The sequence below is a fragment of the Acartia tonsa genome, chromosome 6 (assembly GCF_053477335.1).
Source record: "Acartia tonsa isolate MP-2025a chromosome 6, ASM5347733v1, whole genome shotgun sequence".
NCBI classification, from domain to species: Eukaryota; Metazoa; Arthropoda; class Copepoda; order Calanoida; family Acartiidae; genus Acartia; species Acartia tonsa.
The window spans coordinates 20,858,098-20,878,831 of NC_137265.1; the positions used below are offsets into that span (position 1 = coordinate 20,858,098).

The 20,734-nt window shown below is 31.2% G+C and overlaps 2 protein-coding genes across 3 annotated transcripts in view; both read right to left on the reverse strand.

Annotated features, from left to right (window-relative positions):
- Mondo (MLX interacting protein mondo) overlaps positions 1-20,734 on the reverse strand; it is a 372,455-nt gene that overhangs the window by 199,684 nt on the left and 152,037 nt on the right. The window lies entirely within an intron of this gene.
- Positions 1-20,734, reverse strand: part of LOC145322066 (uncharacterized) — a 51,815-nt gene that overhangs the window by 24,106 nt on the left and 6,975 nt on the right. For both annotated transcript variants that reach the window (XM_080163838.1, XM_080163837.1), the window contains exons 2-3: positions 1,755-1,805; positions 1,429-1,491 (exon numbers count right to left, since the gene is read on the reverse strand). In XM_080163838.1, the coding sequence (XP_080019964.1) occupies positions 1,429-1,491; positions 1,755-1,783 (92 nt within the window). In that variant the 5' untranslated portion in view covers positions 1,784-1,805. The remainder of the gene's footprint in view (positions 1-1,428; positions 1,492-1,754; positions 1,806-20,734) is intronic.

Consider the following 20,734-nt stretch of genomic DNA (forward strand, 5'->3'; position numbering starts at 1 on the left):
ATCTAATAGACTTACAAACAAACAAACATGTAGAGTAGATTTTCTACAACAAAAATAAACAACTTCTGAATAGAATCTTAATTTAAAAAGTTTTGATTATATTTTGATTTGATTACTTTTTGAGCTAATATTTATGGCGTTGTCTAACAAAAAGATAAATATAACATTTTATAAGCAAAGCAACTATTGAAATATATATTTGTCGGTCGGTTTCACGCCTTTAAAACCATAAATATTGAGTTGGTTCAACAATTTGATAGTTTAAGATTAATCTTAAGTTATAAGACAATGATCGATGGATTGATGTACATTCCCAATTACTAAAACAAAATTACCCCTTCTTTAAAATATAATTAATAGCTATTTTTTAGACACTGTCAGTTGGAAACTACCAATAAAGATTTTAAAAAGTACTCAAAGGCCTAAGTCCACGAATAAGAAAGTAATGATATATAACTTTGGGTACCTACCAGCGTAAATTAAAAGTCTAAAGTTCCCCCTTTTCCCTGTAATAATTATAACTACAGCGTTACGATCATTTTCTGTGCAGGGAGGGAGGGGACATAAGGCTGTTTTTTACACTTAACGTCTTATAATAACATTTTTTATTGGCTTTGATTGGTTGTTTCATTTAGTTGAGTGTCCCAACTTTCAATTACCAATTTTAATCTACAGAAGGGGTAATTTTGTTTATTATTCCATTAGATTTCAATTATAACAACACTATCAAAAGAAAATATATCTAACTAACAATTAAAGGTAAAAATATGCTCAAAAAGCTTCCAATGGACAAAATCGTTTTTGTTTACTTGTGTAACTTACTACCTACATATTGTCATGATGATGTAAGAAAATGAATATTAGTTTTTTTAGATCAAGGGTAGAGGGATAAGTAAATCTATTTCCATACAAGAATACTTATTTATCGCATCGTATTATAGACAGCTTTCCACAGATATAAAATAAATTTTTTTATAATTTTTATTTCAATATTTGTGGAAAATTGTCTGTAATGCGATGCTATACATGATTTTTCAGTATGTCCCAGTTCTAATCCAACAGATATTAATCGGTTTCAAAGCCATACTTTAAAAAGTCTTCTAAGGCTTTTTAATCTATTGATATGCTACTTTATTTCCAACATACCTTTCCCTTTATCCCTAATTAAATAAGAATTAAGTAGCTCATCTTTATATTTTCAAGAGAAAAAGAGGCATTTATCTTAAATACAAATATTGAATTTAAAAAATTATTTGTTATAAGCACAGAATTTAAATTAATATTCTATATTTATATAGTGTATTAAAGAAGAAAACTGTTTTAAAAATTTTTTCAGTATGGAGAGAATCGATTATAACCCAGTGGATTTTATTCGGTTTCAAAGCCATACTGGATAGAATTTTTTTATATATTTGATTTTGTAATTTCCTGCCACTCTGAAAGAAATTTGAGTTTTCAGTTTGAGGCTGGAATCTCCAAACTGAATCATCCCTGAAGAAAGAGGTTAAATATTAGCTGTGCACCTTATTAGATTTGGTTAGGTTATATTGAGTACATGGTGGCACCGCAAGATTACGGCCCCAGTATGTCTAATCAACAGGAACAAATCCTCCTACCTATTTTTTTTTTTTTCCAAAATTAAGAAGGGTTTTCAGTGCTCGATAGGCACTTTGTAGGAAAGCAAAAGGCAAAATATAAGTCATAAATTATATTTCTTCAAGCATAAAACCGGTTTTAATTGTCTAACTTTTTACCTGATTGTGTCTCTCCAGGTCCAAGACATGGTGGCTGACAACTGTTACAACCTAAACAAAAATATTTTTTATAACTTTGGACAAACCTTAAAACTTTTTTTCTTATGGAATATAATATCATTACAAATGTTTACAATTTATTGATAATAACTGTAAAAAAAAATATCTCTATGATCCTAAGTCTTAATGGATAAGACAATAGATGATCAATTGATGCCCATCACCAATAACAATAAACAAAACCTCTCCTTCTATAGATAAAAATTATTAGTTTTAATTCTGAAGCTTATGACAACTCAATCAAGATTTAATAAGTCAACGACTGAGTTATTTGTGTATATAAATGACAAGTATAATTTAAATTTCAATATCCTATCCTTCCCTGTTTTTATTAAACTTGAAACATATGACATGTCACTTGAATTATGCAGTGAGGGAGGGGATATTTGGCTGTTTATTATACTAGTCCCCAAAGTTTTATAATAACATTTTCTTATTTGTTGGTTCACAACGTTAGGGACTATTATTGAACTTTCATTGAATTGAGTGTCCAATCGTTTAAACCACTAATTGTAATCTACAGATGGGGTTATTTTATGTATGTATATTGTATTATCCCTTTAGATTCCTGATTATAATATGCGTCCTTATTTATATAACTGTACAGAATAACTAAGCTCTTAAATGACCAGGCCTAGAGTTGACAATCAAATTATTTACAAAGAATCCTTTATTTTACGAGTATAACTAAAACAACCCTCCCCCATTCCACGGTAAGTTAAAATAATTAAAATGTGGTTCGACCAAATAAACTTTATAATAAAAAAAATCACCACACCATATGAGGACCTATATAAGGCTTCTCTATAACAGAAAAATCAATCAGTCAAGCGCTTAGCAATGTCAAAGTCAAATTAGATAGATAGATTGGGTATATCGTTTGCTCCCACTTGAAGAATGCAGGATGCTACCAATTATTTACAAACATTGTTTCACGTATATTTTACACATAATTAAACTAATAAAAAAAATTCAGCCTATTTTGGAAGATAAAATTTACGAAAAATGTTGATTGATAAGGAATCCCTATATTCGTTTGTAATTTCTTTTAAAGTGACAATTGCGAATAAATATTCAATTACTAATTGTAACCTTAGAAGGGGCAATTTTGTGTATCATCATTGGAGATACACATCAATTTATCTGCCATTGTCTTATCCCTTTAGCTCCCCGTTTTTACAGGACTAATGAGTAAAATAAAATGGGCAGAAGTATTTTAACTGTTTCTAAATTATAATTTTGCTTAGGTATTTGTTTAAAATTAGCAACAATAGCAATTGTATGTTGAATCCAGGGAGGGAGGGGACATTGGACTGTAAATTATGTTGGTATCCCACTGTTTAATAAACACAAAAAAAACTTTGGGTACTTTTATTGAATATTGATTGGTTTAATAAACTAGCCATGTCATTATTTTTCAATTTTAAAGACGGGGAAATTTTGTTAATTATCATTGGGGATGTACATTGTACATCAATACATAGTCCATTGTCTTATCCCTTGAGATCCCTGGTTCAATCACAGTTTTATTGTTCACAATGACGTTAACAAACACATAATTTAAACACATTCCAAGGACAATTATGTTCATAGGTAAAGCAGAAGTAGAAACAAACAGATAACTTATTAGAGACAAACAGAGAACATAAAACAAACAAGGATGACAACATCCATAAAAGCGAAGCTATGAAATGAAAGGACAAACGAACGTTTACACATGTAGATTGTCTGAACTGAATTAGCAGAATATTAAATGCATCAGTACAAACAATATTGTAAGTAAATTTGTTGCAAAACTGCATAAATAGATGACACTGTTTAAGGACATACTTACATTTTAGAACTTGTTTATAGAGATGCTTCGCTTATAACATTGTACCTTGTTGAAATAGGAATCAGTTTTCAAAAAATCAAAAGAATCGGATAATTTTAACATACAATTCTAACCTGTTTAAATTACATAATGTGACATAATATTGACACAATATGTTGACATAATTTGTTGACTTAAAAATGAAACAATTTGTTGACATCAATTATATACTGACATTATCGCAGAGCATCTTCACCCATACCAATAAAATTATATACAAACGTTTGCAATTAAAGTATGTTTTAAGTTTTTTAAAAAATAATAGTTATTTCTTTCATCGTATTATAAACTGCTTTCCGCGGATATAGAATGTACAATTATAAGATTAAAACAATTTTTTTAGCCCTGAGGTGCCGAAGGCACTGGCTAAAAAAACTAGTTTTAATCTTATGATTGTACATTTTTTATATTCGTAGAAAGCTGAATATAATACGATTCTAGACATAGTTGATGAGAACCGGTTCTTATCCACCGGATTCGAATGAATACGAGAATAGTTATTTCTCTATAGTTATGCAGGGGATGATGTTGTAGTGTTTTTTTTTTAGGATTCAACCCACTACTTGTCTTCAAGATGTGCTTTAAGGTTAGGGGGTGAGTAATAAAAGTAAGCAATAACAACTTTAAATACACACAATCTAATAGGTTAACTCACTAACAAAATAGGAATTTTACATTACAAATTTTTCGAGCATGTTTGCTCTCTTCAGATTTCAATAAAAAAGTGTAGAAATATCAAATTATAATTTAAAGGATTTTTTTCCAACATTTTGGAAGATTTTTTATGTAGAATAGAATTAACGAATGACTGAACCCGCCCTTGTGAGGTATTCCTTTTACGGTGCAACATGCCACAAGAACAAAAGGCTAATCAATTCCGTAAAACCCAAAAGTATGATTATATAAAAGTATTTGATAGAGGCCCTCCTCTTTGATTTATAGTCGAGGTCTCCCCTAATCTATAATACAAAGTAGAACGATGTCTGTCTGTCTGTTTGTTTGTAGCGAAGGATCTCGCTAACCGCTGAACCGATCGGGTTCTCCTTTACAGGGTAGCTTCTCATAGGTCCCGGAAAGGTTTATAACTATTTTCTTGGTGATGGGACACCCCCAACCCCCCAAAAATAAAAAATACCCTTCTAGAGGCTAGGGTCGAAGCCGCTAGTATCACAAAAAGGACCACAAACAAACCTTATGAATAAAAACATATGTAATACTAGAATAGGGTTAAGTTAGATTTAGGGTTATTAAAAAAGTACTATTGTAGTAGTAAATATATTATACTAGCGGCTTTGCCCCTAATTTCTTTGTATTATAGATAGTTGGTTGGCTTTCTGACCATCATTAAGATTAAATGGGCAAACTCACATATTCTCAAACCCTCTTTACAAACTAAGCTATGCTTTCATGAACAATGTGTTTCTTGTGGGAAAAAAGGCAATGTGAATTGTACATTGCATTGTATTTAATGTAACAGTGCAAAGCAATGTCAAAATCTGTTACATTCGGTGCTAGGTAACCCCTCAAGGTTAGGGGTGTGGCATAAGAATAAGAACCACCTCCCCACCTTAATTTATCATGAACTAGGGGGTTTTAATGCTTGACATTCACTTTGTAGGAAAGCACTTATAATTTTTTAATTATATGGCATGTTCGGCCCATTCAAAAAAAACATCTGTTATTTGACGTAAGCGTCTGAAACTTCCCAAAAATGTGAACCACCTTAGAATAATAATTTGATATACAAGAGTTATCAAAGTCTTCAAATTTCTTAAAAGCCTTCGCTTCCAAGAAAGTAACTGCCCACACAAATTTTGTTGTGCAGATGTGTGTGTGTGTATGTGTGTGTGTGTGAGTGTGTGCAGGTGTGTGTGTTGTTAAAAAATTTATGTGTGCATATTAGAAATATTTTCTCTCTGTTTCTATGCATTATTAGGTTTTTTTCCTAGGTAATTTTTGCCAGTCTTTTATTTTCAATTTTAACTTTTTATCATTCTATATTTTCTTCTGACATGTTTTTAAAATTCAAGTTGTATGTCTGTACGTCCGTAATGCTAGGCAGTAATGCTATGGAGAAAACGTGGTTATCTCAGCTCCTATTGAGGATAATCACGTTTTTTGGGGAGTTTCCCCATGATTTAAATCACTTACATATAATTTTATACAAAAATTGAATAACCCCTTCTATTTTTTTTTCTTCAGCTTTTTACAAAGACCACTTTACAATAATATATACGGTGCATTATTTGCCAAATGTACCACTTTTCTGCACTACCTCTCCGATTTTGTTAATACTCTATATTTTGGTCCGTTGGGTGATTCAAGGATGCTGGATGGCCAAAAAAAAGTTTCAGAGTCCCTGGATGTCTAGATATCTAGCTATCTATGAAGGTAGGTAACAAAAATTTAAAAAACACCCATTTTTTCACAATTTTAAAAATTGATTTTTTCATCAATCTTACATCCAACCTATACATTTTATACACCAAAATGATCGTTTATTCATGTAAAAAGCGCACATAATGCTATTTTGGCCAAAACTCTAATTTTACAGGGTGTCCAACAAAAAGTGTATTTTGGATATCTAGCGTAATACCCAAAATACCTGTCCGAAAAAAATCATTTTTTTTGGCTTAAATCCTGTGTTTTATCTGTGGGCATATGAGGTATATAACGGTTCGGAGGACCCGGGACTATAAGGTTGTCAAATTTCATTTTGGAACACCCTGTAAATGTGATTTTTGTGTCTGTAGAACTAAAACTGGGTCCAAATTGGCTATTTTTTTCAAATTACTCTAATATGTGTCTTAGTATGTTTAGCCATAGTGTTTTCTGACCAGATCAATATTTTCCTATTTTTTGGACACCCTGTATTTTCAAAAAAAGAGAAAAAAAAAATTTGTTTTTTTTTTAAATTTTTTTTCTATTTTTAAGTTACTTAAAACTGTCATATAGATACAGATTTTGACTAATAACAATAATATTTGCCTATTTTACAAATTTTTACACTTTTGGGACACCCTGTGCATGTTTTTGAAAAATTATGGTTTTTGCCCATTTTTGGGAGGCAGGAGTCGTTTTAAGGCCATAGACTATTTCTTCATTTTTGTAGAATTTTTTAAGATACATCATTTGATATTCATGCAAAAAGCGCAAAAACCGAACCGTTTTGCCGTTATTCACTGCCAAAGGCGGAATTTTTTACGTTTTTTGCCGTTCCCGAGGATTTAATGCGCATTTTAGGTAGGAAGACGTTGATTTTTCAAGATAACTGTGAAATACTTTTATTTAGGAAATTTAATATTCTAAAATTCATATAAAGTCAAATTTTTTGTGCAGCTAACCGTTTTTCGTCAAGATGTATTTCAATTGTTAAAACAAGAAAATGAAGTGTATAAAATATAAATAATTGCTATAACATAAGTAATAAAAGAAACATAAACCATGTGCATTTGAAATTCCTTTTGACAAAAATCGGTTGGATATACAAAAATTTTTACTTCACATGAAATTTAGTAAGATAAAATGCCATTAAATCCTCAGGAACGGCAAAAAACGTAAAAAAATCCGCCTTTGGTAGTGAATAACGGCAAAACGGTTCGGTTTTTGCGCTTTTTGCATAAATAACAAATGATGTATCTTGAAAAATTCTACGAAAATGAAGAAATAGTCTATGGCCTTAAAACGACTCCTGCCTCCCAAAAATGGGCAAAAACCATCATTTTTCAAAAACATGCACAGGGTGTCCCAAAAGTGTAAAAAATTTGTAAAATAGGCAAATATTATTGTTATTAGTCAAAATCTGTATCTATATGACAGTTTTAAGTAATTTAAAAATAGAAAAAAAATAAAAAAAAAACAAAATTTTTTTTATCTTTTTTTGAAAATACAGGGTGTCCAAAAAATAGGAAAATATTGATCTGGTCAGAAAACACTATGGCCAAACATACTAAGACACATATTAGAGTAATTTGAAAAAAATAGCCAATTTGGACCAAGTTTTAGCTTTACAGACACAAAAATCACATTTACAGGGTGTTCCAAAATGAAATTTGACAACCTTATAGTCCCGGGTCCTCCAAACCTTTATATACCACATATGCCCACAGATAAAACACAGGATTTAAGCCAAAAAAAATGATTTTTTTCGGACAGGTATTTTGGGTATTACGCTAGATATCCAAAATACACTTTTTGTTAGACACCCTGTAAAATTAGAGTTTTGGCCAAAATAGCATTATGTGCGCTTTTTACATGAATAAACGATCATTTTGGTGTATAAAATGTATAGGTTGGATGTAAGATTGATGAAAAAATTAATTTTTAAAATTGTGAAAAAATGGGTGTTTTTTAAATTTTTGTTACCTACCTTCATAGATAGCTAGATATCTAGACATCCAGGGACTCTGAAACTTTTTTTTGGCCATCCAGCATCCTTGAATCACCCAACGGACCAAAATATAGAGTATTAACAAAATCGGAGAGGTAGTGCAGAAAAGTGGTACATTTGGCAAATAATGCACCATACATATCCCTTTGTCCATTTTTACATCCATCCATAACTTATGGATTTTGTCATCCTTGTTTTTCTATCACTATTTTCTCTTTGGCTATAGATGATAAATGTGAATAAGTGGGTGGTTGCTGGCTAGCCAGGGGCCTTAGTTATTTTTTTACAACATAATCACTTCGGCTTGAAGACTATGTAACATACAAAATCAACTGTTATACTAAAATACAATAAAATTTAGAACTATGACTAAATGGCGAACACAACCGTATGCGCTGGGGTTTTTTAAGATGAGAACTTTGAAGCATGGCATAAATTAATTTATATTTCTAAATCGTTTTTTAAAACTATTTTACTTTGTTAAGTTATGGAGAAATAAATACACCAGCTAAACATATTTTTTTCAGTCCGTTCGCATCTTTTATAAAACAAAACATGAATTAGTAAATAATACTATTCCTAGATCAAAACGAAGTGTCACAAAAAGCATAATTAACTTAATTTCAGAGATATATTACTTTTGATATCTATAATTTAACGTCAATCCGGATAACGAATATCTATTCCATGGTTTTAAGCTATTTTCTGGGTTGTGGGATATTTACTACTTATAAAAATTCCCCCGTGTCTCTGAATGTGAAAATATTGGGATTTCTTAGGGTAAAGCCAGTTGTAGATTGTATTAAAAACATAAAAAATGTTATTTGGGTGGAAATTTTTTCCAATTTTGGGCCTTTTGACCAAAATTTATAGTTTTTTTTACTCGTGTATTATATTTGGATGTCAGACACTTTTTATTAGCACAAATTTAAAGTATTTTGTAAATATTTGGTGGCAAAAATCTAATAAAAAGTTTACTACTGAAATTTCAGTCAATGGATGTAAATATTGGATTATTCTACAAAGTTTAGCTTCCCTTACTCAAGTTTACGTAATGCCAATTTATATACCTAGCATCAAATATGTTGTTTTTGAGGAATTTTGGAACTACTTAACGTTAGGATTGTTTCAAATTGAAATTAAAAAGACATTTAAACCATCGACAAGAATTTTTAATATATTCATCGTATTAGAGCTGTATGATAAAATCATTCTTCTGAAGTTTATGAGTTCTCATTAATAGGAAGCTAGAGATTGTTTTATGGTAAATTTATTTTCAGATTCAAGCCTTGGGATGGTTTTATGCTATTTTTGGTTATCCTACCACTTTTTACATAGTTCCGAGATGCAAGGGGCGCAGAATTAAATGAGAAATTGAACAAAATTAAAAAGAGATAATCTTTACTTGCATAATATTGCCAACTACTTTTCTACAACGTAGATTGCTACCCCATGATTCTTCCCCCAAAAATTTGAATATCATTAATTGTATTGACAGCAGTGCTACTAATTTATAAAAGTTAACAATCATTTTTTAAAAATAAATTTAAGATAAGGCTTTGTTATCAATTGTAAAACAATGAAAAGGCGTCAGGCTCAGGATTATACTATTTGTTTAAGAATTAATGCTAATTTATTACTAAAATCATTTTTAAAAGCGGAGCTTTTCTATAATGAGGGTAGGTCCGTCCGTCCGTCCGTAACGGATAGCTTTTTTCGTTAATTTAAGCATATTAGAATTGTCCTATCGATTTCAAATTTTGCATGGTGATTCCTTTAGTAGTTAGGTACGATTTAGAAAGCGTAGCAACTCTATAATCATTACCAAAATGTCCGTACGTCCATTTTAAACATGTTGATTTTTTTACTTTTTTAACAACAAATTTTCATGTGATCTAATCATCCGATTGATCTGATTTTTGGTATATTAATTCCTGGGACATCAAAGTATAATATTATAAGCGAAACAAACCTATAATCAAGTCCTAAAAATGTAAGTATGGCCCTAAACATTATCCTGTATCCAGCAGTTTTTTAATAAATTTACTTACAATTTTGTTTCGACTCTTTTACATTTATATTCTGATTATTTAGTTCTGACACTATACAAATGTTAATGTTCGTTTGTCCTACTGTTTCAGTGCTTCGCTTTTATGGATGTTGTTAAGTTAGATTTTTTAATTTGGCTATTTCCTATATATTTCATAGTACCTTATATTCAGAAAGATATCGGTAACGGCTGGACAAATTTGTGTAAAGTTTTTAGGAAACAATGGCTCTGTGCAGGTTTTTGGCTATTTATTGGGAAGATGGCTTTGTGTGTCAACGTATTTGAAAGCAATATATTTTATTTATGCCTCAAATATTAACTAAGAAAGCTTACTAATCTGAAATTAAAAAGTCTTTTTAACTGCAATTACAACATACTTTTAGAAATGCTTTCTAGTTTCAGAGAAGCTTTGCTTTTGAGAAATCTTGATTAGAATTGAATCACCTTAATTCAAAGACCACCCAATAATTTGAATTCCAAGGAGTTGATACAAATGACCAAATCATAAAACAGAAAATTTTAATATTCAGGTGCTTCGCCTCATAATGCCTAGCAAACACATAAACTCCCTAATAAAAAAAAATATTATGGGGGGGTGGGGTTCTCCATGTCTCACCTCTGTGGAGAGACCCAAAACCTACAGGGCAAATACCTGCGGTGACCTAACACTGCTTAGCTATCCTGTACCTAATATAACCCAACCTAACCTGAACTAAGGTAAAAAAAAAAGGTTTGTTTGCCCATCAAGATCTTGCTAACCACTGAACCGATTAATTTTTCTCCTTTTCTCTTAATACAAAGCCAGGCAAATAGTTTTATAAAGTTTTGTAATAAAACAAATTGTAGCAGCTCCCCTGTGTAGAACTGCGAAGGAGAAGTTGTAGTGTATTGGTTTCATGATTTAGATTTTCTTCGCTTACCCCCAAAATTTTCCAGTAGCGAAGCTTTTCTACAACTTAGGGTCAGGAAAACGTCTAACTGTCAGTATAACCTTAAGATCAGTAGGAATTTTAACTAAATATATGAAATAGTGATTTCTGTGGTGATTCGGCACAATTGTACAAAAAATAAAGACGAAATTTTGGTCAAAAAATACTACTTTATACTCCTACTGATTTCGTGATCTTCGCTTATTTTGGATATTGAAAGCCATGTTAAAAAATTCTTTGCATGTAAAGGTTTGCTTTATGTTTAACTGATGACGAAATATGTACTGTGCAATATGTAATTTATATATTGCACTCAATTTTACTTGCAAAAATCATGTAAAATTGAGAAAAACTTTTTGCTTCTTTACAGCTGATTGCTAATTCTATTTAATTCTAATATAAGTTCAGATAGAAAAATGTATGTTCAGTAAAATATAAAAAGGCTTCAGGAAAGCTTTGTAATGATTTTGAATAGGCTTTTTTAAACATCTAATAATATTGCTAATTAATATACTCAGGTTTTAAAGACAGTTGTCTGCGAATGCGAAAAATTATTATATAATTATTATATTAGGATAAGACCACCATCCCTAGAGAAATCGCCCATAGAAAAAAAAATAATATGAAAAACAAAAATCATATTACCTAATTTAATTGAAAAAAAGTTATCTATAATATTACAAATTATAATCATTTTAGGTAACCCCAAGAAGTTAGCCAGCCTAATCAAGAAGTTTCTTTTCTCTGGTATAAAATTTTGGCAACATGTATTTCTTCCCACATTAAGGTTGTAGATCTTAACTCTGAAGCCAGTGCACAAAATTATGCAAAAAAAACAAGGATGCAAAAATTCATTGATTTCTGGCGATGTTTGCATGGAGATAGGACAAATAATGTATCACTCGATCGTAATAAAGTGGAGGAATTCAGGAAAATAGCTTAAAACCGCTCGAAGACCTTTATAAAGCTTTTTCAAAATATACAAACAATTTGGGTAGCTGGACAAAGTGTCTCAAAAATCAGCCATGTGACGTCATAAAAATGAGGGATTATCCATCTCTTTTTTTAGGGGTTTTCTTTCCCACTTCTCCTATCATCTCCCTCATTTTTATGACATCACATGGCTGATTTTTAAGACACTTTGTCCAGCTATCAATTTGGACAAGAAATTTCCGAGATCTTTTGATCAATGAACCTAGATCTCCAAAGCTTATATGTTAACGATTGGTGGAACTTGTTTAAAAACTTGAAAGCGTAGTAAAATTTCCAATCCAAAGTCCCCTCCCTCCCTGAGTACTCCCTAGTAGCTGTCAGGGAAGTAATGGCTTAAAGTGATTCATACGAATAGTTATTTCTCGCATCGTATTATAAACGGCTTTTCGCGGATATAGGATGTACAATTATAAGATTAAAACTAGTGCAGAAGGCACTGGCCAAAAAACTAGTTTTAATCTTTTGATTGTACATTTTTATATTCGTAGAAAGCTGGATATAATACGATGCTAGACATAGTTTTTTCGTATGGATGAGAACCGGTTCATATCCACCGGATTCGAATGAATACGAGAATAGTTATTTCTCGTATCGTATTATAAACGGCTTTCCGCGGATATAGAATGTACAATTATAAGATTAAAACTAGTTTTTTTAGCCCCGTGGTGCCAAAGGCACCGGCTAAAAAAACTGGTTTTAATCTTTTGATTGTACATTTTTATATTCGTAGAAAGCTGGATATAATACGATGCTAGACATAGTTTTTTCTTATGGATGAGAACCGGTTCCTATCCACCGGATTCAAATGATTACGAGAATAGTTATTTCTCGCATCGTATTATAAACGGCTTTCCGCGGATATAGAATGTACAATTATAAGATTAAAACTAGTTTTTTTAGCCCAGAGGTCCCGGAGGCACCGGCTAAAAAAACTAGTTTTAATCTTATGATTGTACATTTCTATATTCGTAGAAAACTGGATATAATTCGATGCTAGACATAGTTTTTTCGTATGGATGAGAACCGGTTCCTATCCACCGGATTCGAATGAATACGAGAAAAGTTATTATTAGAGAAACTTTCTGCTCTTATGACAGATAAATTATTACTTGGATTTTACACATAATCTTTAATCTCTCTAGTAGGTGAAACTTTAAGTGGGCTACAATAACGACCCCCCCCCCCCACTTTAACCCATCCCCTCCCTCCTACAAAATGTTCAATAAACGAGATCCCTATCAGCAAGCTAAATTGAAGATAGTTTCACCCTTTCATAATATCCCTGTGTGTTTTAAGATTATAACTTGTAGAGATGCGTTGCATCCATAAAAATTGTAATATTGGCGCGCAATAACATCATTTGGAAATTAAACTACACAAATTTCTCATTTCCCAATGGATGGAATATACGTGGATATTATGACAGAGGAAAAATTGTCATCAATTTAGGTTGCTAATATGGACATCCTTTTTTGGTCAGTTCGATGCTGTACGTATTGGTGCAAAAAATGGGGACAAATTTCAAATTGTTTTGGCGTGTGACGTCATACCCCCATCTCTTTTCTAGGGGGTTTCTTTCCTCCTTCCCTTTTCTTTCCCCTCACTTGTGACGTAAATAAACAGCCCCGTCAAATCAATTTAAAAATTGTCCCCATTTTTTGCACCAATACGTACAGCATCGTCAGTTCATTTATCCAGTAGGAGGGGAGGTGATAGAGCAAAGGGGGAGGATAGTAGGGATCGTTGTTTTAGCCAGCTTCAAGTTTCACTTTATTAGAGTACATGATAATCTGGTGTTATATCCAATTATTATTAAATCCATTCATTTTTCATTATACATTATACTTTTTTTATATGATGATGCTTTCAAACTTCAAAATTAACGTATTATTTTTTAGGCATTATAAAGTTTTTAGAAATATTTCAGAAATATTTCATTTTATTTAAAACTTTAAGTGTCTTTGCAAGTAGGGGAATGTTAAGAACCCCCCTCCCCGAACACAGTAAAAGTGTCTGACTGATTATGACGTAACAATAAAAATTAGCCAATGAGAGGCCACTATAAATTTTACCATTGGTTAATAATTGCCTCTCATTGGCTAATTTTTTTTGTTACGTCATAATCAGTCAGACACTTTTACTGTGTTCCTATAATGATTTATATTTGAAGGGATGGCTACCCTCAAGTGAAGTAGATAAAAACCTGCCTAAACCCAATAAGAAGTGTATTGAAAAGAAAAGAGGGATAATAGTTTTATTTTAAACACATAGACGTAGTTAAAGGAAGTATATGAACACTTATTTAGACGTCTAAGGGTGGGGTTACAGCGTTGTTTATCCCTCAAACTTTAAACCTCTCATTTGATCCCCCCAAGATAAAAAGCTTGAACGTCCCTGAATAAACAATTAAAGTTTACTTAACTATCAATTACATTTATCAAGGTTAGGTTTGTTTACTCCTAAACAACATATTGAGTAATGATGAAGGGGTTTACAATTTAATGCAAATATAGACCCTGTTGTCCAGAGACGTCCAAGCTTTTACTTTTATTGGGGGGAGGGGGGGGGGGAATGAGAGGTTTCAAGGGGTAATGAAATATATCTTTTTTGAAGGTGGTAATCTGATGTATTATATAAAATTATGATGGAAGTAAAATGAGGGAATTAGGAAGGATTAAACACCCCTTAACACCGAACCTTGGACGTCTATGCTGTTGTCCTGAAAGGAACATTGCATATAATTATAAAGTAGATTTTAAAATTTAATTAATATGATAATAAGGACATAATTATATGGCACATCTTTTTAGAACAGCATAATGATAAATATTTTTAATGATTAATGGGGTCTGTTTGTCTCCTAAGATCTCTAAAAAGACATGATTGATTTAACAATTCAGTGGTCTCAAGTTCTGACTACCATAAATATAAAAAAAATTTACTGTACTTTTAATATTTGATTATATATATTATTTCAATGTTTAAAAATATAAAAGCAAACAAAAAATATTTATCTCCTATTCAAACTAAAATTGAAAAGTCATTTTGCATGTTTATTCTTTTTTTTTCAATATGATGATTATTTTGCTCAAGTACGTGTTTACTTCATTGTTGTAAAAAAATACTATTGAATATAAAATAATTATTCCAGCATGGCTTGGAATCCGATTAATATCCGCTGTATCAGAACCGGTTCGTAGTCATAATGAAAAATCATGTACAGTTTTGTTAACTGGTATTGATTTTATGCTTTTTCATTTTAATATACGTGGAAAATTAATCGCAGTTAACAAAACTGGATTTAATCTTAACACCCGCAGAAATTTGTCTATAATACTATGCGATAAATAACTATCATAATATTTAGATGTACATAGTTTCATCTTTTGCAGAAATTCATTGTTTAATTACTATTTATTTCTAAATCAAAAGTATGAATATATTAAAATTCAAAACATAAAGGTCCCACTTCACTAAAAGTATTTTGCTTTTGAATGATTCAACATTTTTTCAATAGCTTCATTGCAATCACAGTGACAAACCAATACATTATTTTTACGTTTATTTTCATAAAAATCTGGTGTGATTTTGTAATAGTTGTTTCTCGCATCGTATTATAAACGGCTTTCCGCGGATATAGAATGTACAATTATGAGATTAAAACTAGTTTTTTTAGCCCCGGGGTGACGAAGTCACCGGCTAAAAAAACTAGTTTTAATCTTATGATTGTACATTTCTATATTCGTAGAAAGCTGGATATAATACGATGCTAGACATAGTTTTTTCGTATGGATGAGAACCGGTTCCTATCCACCGGATTCGAATGAATACGAGAAAAGAAATTATTAGTAAATCAAATTTATTTTAGAATACTATAGAATTCTGATGATTTAAAACAATGGATGTAGAATATATTATACGTGGATAATAGGACAGAGGAAACATTTTCGTCAATTTAGGTGGCTATTTTTCCATTTATTGGTCAGTTTGTTTATCCAGTAGAAGGAGAGGGGATGGGGTAAAGGTTGGAGGTTCCTGAGATCGTTATTATAGCCCGCTACAAGGTTCACTTTATTATAGTATGATAAATCCATTTGTAAAATCAAATATTACAGATTGATTGAAATCTGGTAAGATCCAATTTTGGGTGTGTAAAAAAAAACTAGGCTTGTTTTCAGTTTTTTTTGGCAATGTATACAGACAGAGAAGGTCAGGTGGGTAATTGTGGTCATTTTTTATTCACATTTTATTTATAGAAATGCTCTCTATTATTAACATTTTGTAAACTAGCAATCACGCCCCCCTAGAGGCCTCTAGGGGCACATAAAATGTTTTTTTAATCTATGTTAAGATCAACTGTTTACCAAAAAATATTTTTTCGGCCGCTAGAAATTGCGATTTCGCGTTATCGAGATCCTTCGGTACAGACAAATAGACAGACTGACAGAGACTCTGTTACTTTATTATAAGGATTGTACTTTTTTAGCACAAAATGCGTGTTTAAAGAAAAGGTTTGATTCCCTTATTCTGTATGTATTTAACTATGTAATTGTTGTTATTTCCTTAATTTCTGCCTGCTTATTTTATATCCTTACTTCTTCTTTACAATTTAACTTTTCTTTTAAATGTTGTATCATTCTTTAGGCTTTTGTTAATTTCAGTGCTGTGCAAAGGGTTTTGCAATGGAGGTGTAAATTTTGAGTAGGCTAAAAAAGGGACTTTCCGATTTAAATCTTAAATGGGGGGGGGGGGTGTCATTGTTGACACCCCCTTTAACACAATATACTATACACTATTTTATTTTGACTTTTTGTGACCAATAATATTAGTATACTAATTATACTCTGTAAATATGTAATTTTACATTATCTAAGATTGGAGGGATTAAGAACAAGAAGTTTTAAAGATCAATGCAGACACACAGTCATCAGTTTTAAGGTGCATTGTCTGGAAAAGCTTCGCAGCTAATAGAATTTCCAAGTTATCAGGGAGAGAAGGGTTATTAGGCTAGCCCCCAAAGTTTTGTATTAGTTGGATAAACAACTTTGGAGACTTTTAATGAATTTTGATTGGTTGGTTCATCAAGTTGAGTGACAAATGTTTCAACCGCTAATTGTAATCTACAGAAAGGGTAATTTGTGTATCATCTTTACGTCATTGTCTTATCCCTTTACATCCCTGCCAATCCATGCTTACAAGATAAGTATACTATAAAGCTATAAGCGTGGGAGAACATTTTAAGCCTATGCAATAATAAAAGGTGTTTCTTTTACATAGTTTTTTTAGCCTGACAAAATTATTTTATCGTGTATCTTTTAAATAAGTCTGCAAAATTAGGGAAAGCTTTATATTTGCTCTAGAGAGGTATATGGCTAATTTTATTATATGCCAATTAAAATCTTTCCTTTATTAAAGATATTAAAGGGTAGGGGCACAAATGTCAATTTACTTAGAAAATGGACCTGGAAGAGATCATAAAATTTAACTGAATAGTCTCCCTTTAAACTATAATAGTTGACTTTTATTACAGAGATTACATACCCCTTAATCATTGAATCTGAATTTCTACGCAGATACTCAATAAAGCATAGGAAGAACTTTATAGTGTCTATTAAAAAGGGGATAAATCAAATTTTTTTGGCAGTGGTACCCCGAAAGTCGTAATATTAGAATAGAAGACTATTCTAAAATGACGTCATTCCTTAATTATTAAATCTGATTTTCATTTTAGTATTGCCATATATTTCTATGCAGATACAAATGAAGCAAAGACTTTCCATAATCAAGGTAGATCCGTCAGTCAGATTACTTTCTCCTTGATTTTTAATCTCATTTCACAAGGCATATATATATAAATATATATATGAAGTTAGTCAATAAAGCAAAGATTTTCTATAATTGGGGTAGGTACAATGGCAGTGGCATGCACAGGGTTTTTAAAAAATTTGGCACCCCCATTAAACCAAAAACGAGAGGGGTGTCAGCTTAAGGAGAGTGTAATACAGACAACAAGAGGGGTGTTATTCTATTGTTAGGGGAGTGGATACACCCCCTTAGGTTTCCACCCCATAAATAATTAACATACTCAAAAGTCAAACAATTCACTTTGATTGATAAAATGGCCTACAATTTAAATGGAATATTGAGAAAACTATATATACAACTTAAGTTTCAATGTCAGAAAATTTAACTTATTTTTTTATTTTAGATTCTTCATTGGGTTTATCGAAAATTGGATCTTACACCAGATTATCATGTACTCTAATAGAGTGAAACTTGTAGCTGACCCTTCTCCCTCCTACTAGATGAACAAACTGACCAATAAATGATGTCTATGTTAGCAACCTGCCATAATATCCACGTATATTCTATATCCATTCTTATTACATCTTAGACTATAATTTTATTTCCGTAAACATATTACCGGATTTTTATTTTGTCAATATTTTAATTACTATAAAAAAAAGATTTTGAAATAGCAATTTAATTATAATTGACTTAAAAACAACACATTTAAAAATATTTTTTCAACCTTTTTTGGTCATTGTAAATAAATAATTGTTGTTCTAATTTTGGTTATTACTATCTCATAAAAATCTATTAAAATAAATAATTATATCTATGTATATTAAGTTCACACAAAGAAATATCTATTTTGGAAATTTTGTTGTACCATAAATTTGCTTTTCTATCCTTATTAAATTTTGGATATATTCTAAATTTGGAATCTTAAATCCTCTAAAAACAACACTTGGTTATATGTACATTAATTTTAGTTTTTAAGAGTAAAATTGATGGATCTTAAGGGATAAGACAATGGACAATGAAATGATAAACCATCCAAATGATGATAAACAAAATCATCTGTAGATTAAAATTATTGGATGCAAAGTTTGGAACCAGCTAATCAAAAATTAATTAAAGTACCCAAAGTCTAAGTGTAATTTTCTGTCCAAGATGCATTACCTTCCTCGTAAAATTACATGATGACCTATTTGAAGCTCGCATAAAAAAATAGTTTTGATGAAAGCCATAATACTCCCTACTCCCTTTCTGAAAACTAGCCTGAAACCTTTGCAATACTAATCAAAATGTTATCCATTTGGTTTAATAATCCTGAAAACAAACATACATTCAGATATCTAAAGCTTATGCGTGCGTGCGTTTGTCAACACCCCCCTTGTTTGCCTTTCCTAATTTTACACCATCAAGAAATACATTCCACTAACAAAACCCTGTGCACTGATTTAAAGTTTAACTTAAATGGGCAAAAGCTCACACACACGTACAAACATACACACACACATACACACACTCACACAAACACACACACGTACAAACATACACCGACCCAAATGAGTTCTATTTAAACAGAAATGTCCATAACAAAACCAATTCATCATTTTACTAACAAATACATGCAGATAATCATCACGGAGAATGGGATAAATAAATTGTTTAATACAATCATATGAAAGCTTTTTGGATAAAAAAAAGCAATGAAAAGCTCTTTTTTATCGTTTCATCTATTTTAGATGTCGCTTGTTTCATAGATAACAAGATTAGGAGGACTTGAAAACAAATAAACAGACAGACAGACATAAAAGCATAAAAAGCATACAGATAGACATAAAGATATATGGGTAAAGGACAGACGGACAGAAAGAGTAAAGTGGACAGACATAAGAAAGAATAAATATTCATAAATGGGGGACAAATCGATGAACAGACAAACTTATGAATTAACATACTCAAGGACAAACAGACATATAAATAAGTAAATAGATGGACATCAGTCAAGCAGACAACGGAAGAAACAAATTTTCAGCAAATTAATTTTTCTTTTAATTTCTAGATCCTTATCCACTGGCCTTATGAGGCTTTTCAAACTTATAAACTATTTTTATAGAGAAGAGACCTATTAGTTTTGACCTATCTGCATTTTGTTATTGTAAGACTGGTATAAATGTTGTTATTCAATCGTTTCATAGTACTTCAGAACCATGTAAGGCCAACATAAAATGCTTTAACTTAGGATTCAAATGAGGCCTGTGTGCAGCTGAACCACAATAAAACTCTAATGCTGAAGAGACGTCATTTTATCTGTAGAAAAGATTTGCTGCTTATTTAAATCAACAAAATAATAATAAAAACTGAGTCAAAAAAAATTTTAAAAAATAAAAAAAACTGAGTCATCTTTAACGAATGGCAGAATAATCTAAAATTTTTATTCAGATGTAATATACCTTCCTCTATTATTATTATATTGAGACCACGTGTGAAATTCGCTCATATATGGACAATATGCAATTAGGGATTTTTTACACGAAGGAGACAAAATTAACATTTTCAAGGAAGGAAGGGGACAATGGAATGTTTATTACACTTGTCCTCAAAGTTTTATTATTCATCGGCTTAAAAACTTTGTGGACTAGAATTTTGATTGGTTTGCTCATGAAGTTAAGTGTCCAATCCGATCCGTTTTAATCATTAATTGTACCTACAGAGGGGTAATTTTGTAAATCATGGATGGGGATGTACATCAATTTATTGGCCATTGTCTTATCCCTTAAAAATCCCTGCAAATTCTGACTATAACTTTTCAGATAGTCAAAATCTTAAGACAGAATGTATTGATTTCTGTAAACTGCTATAAAACAAGGATGACAACATCCATAAAAGCGA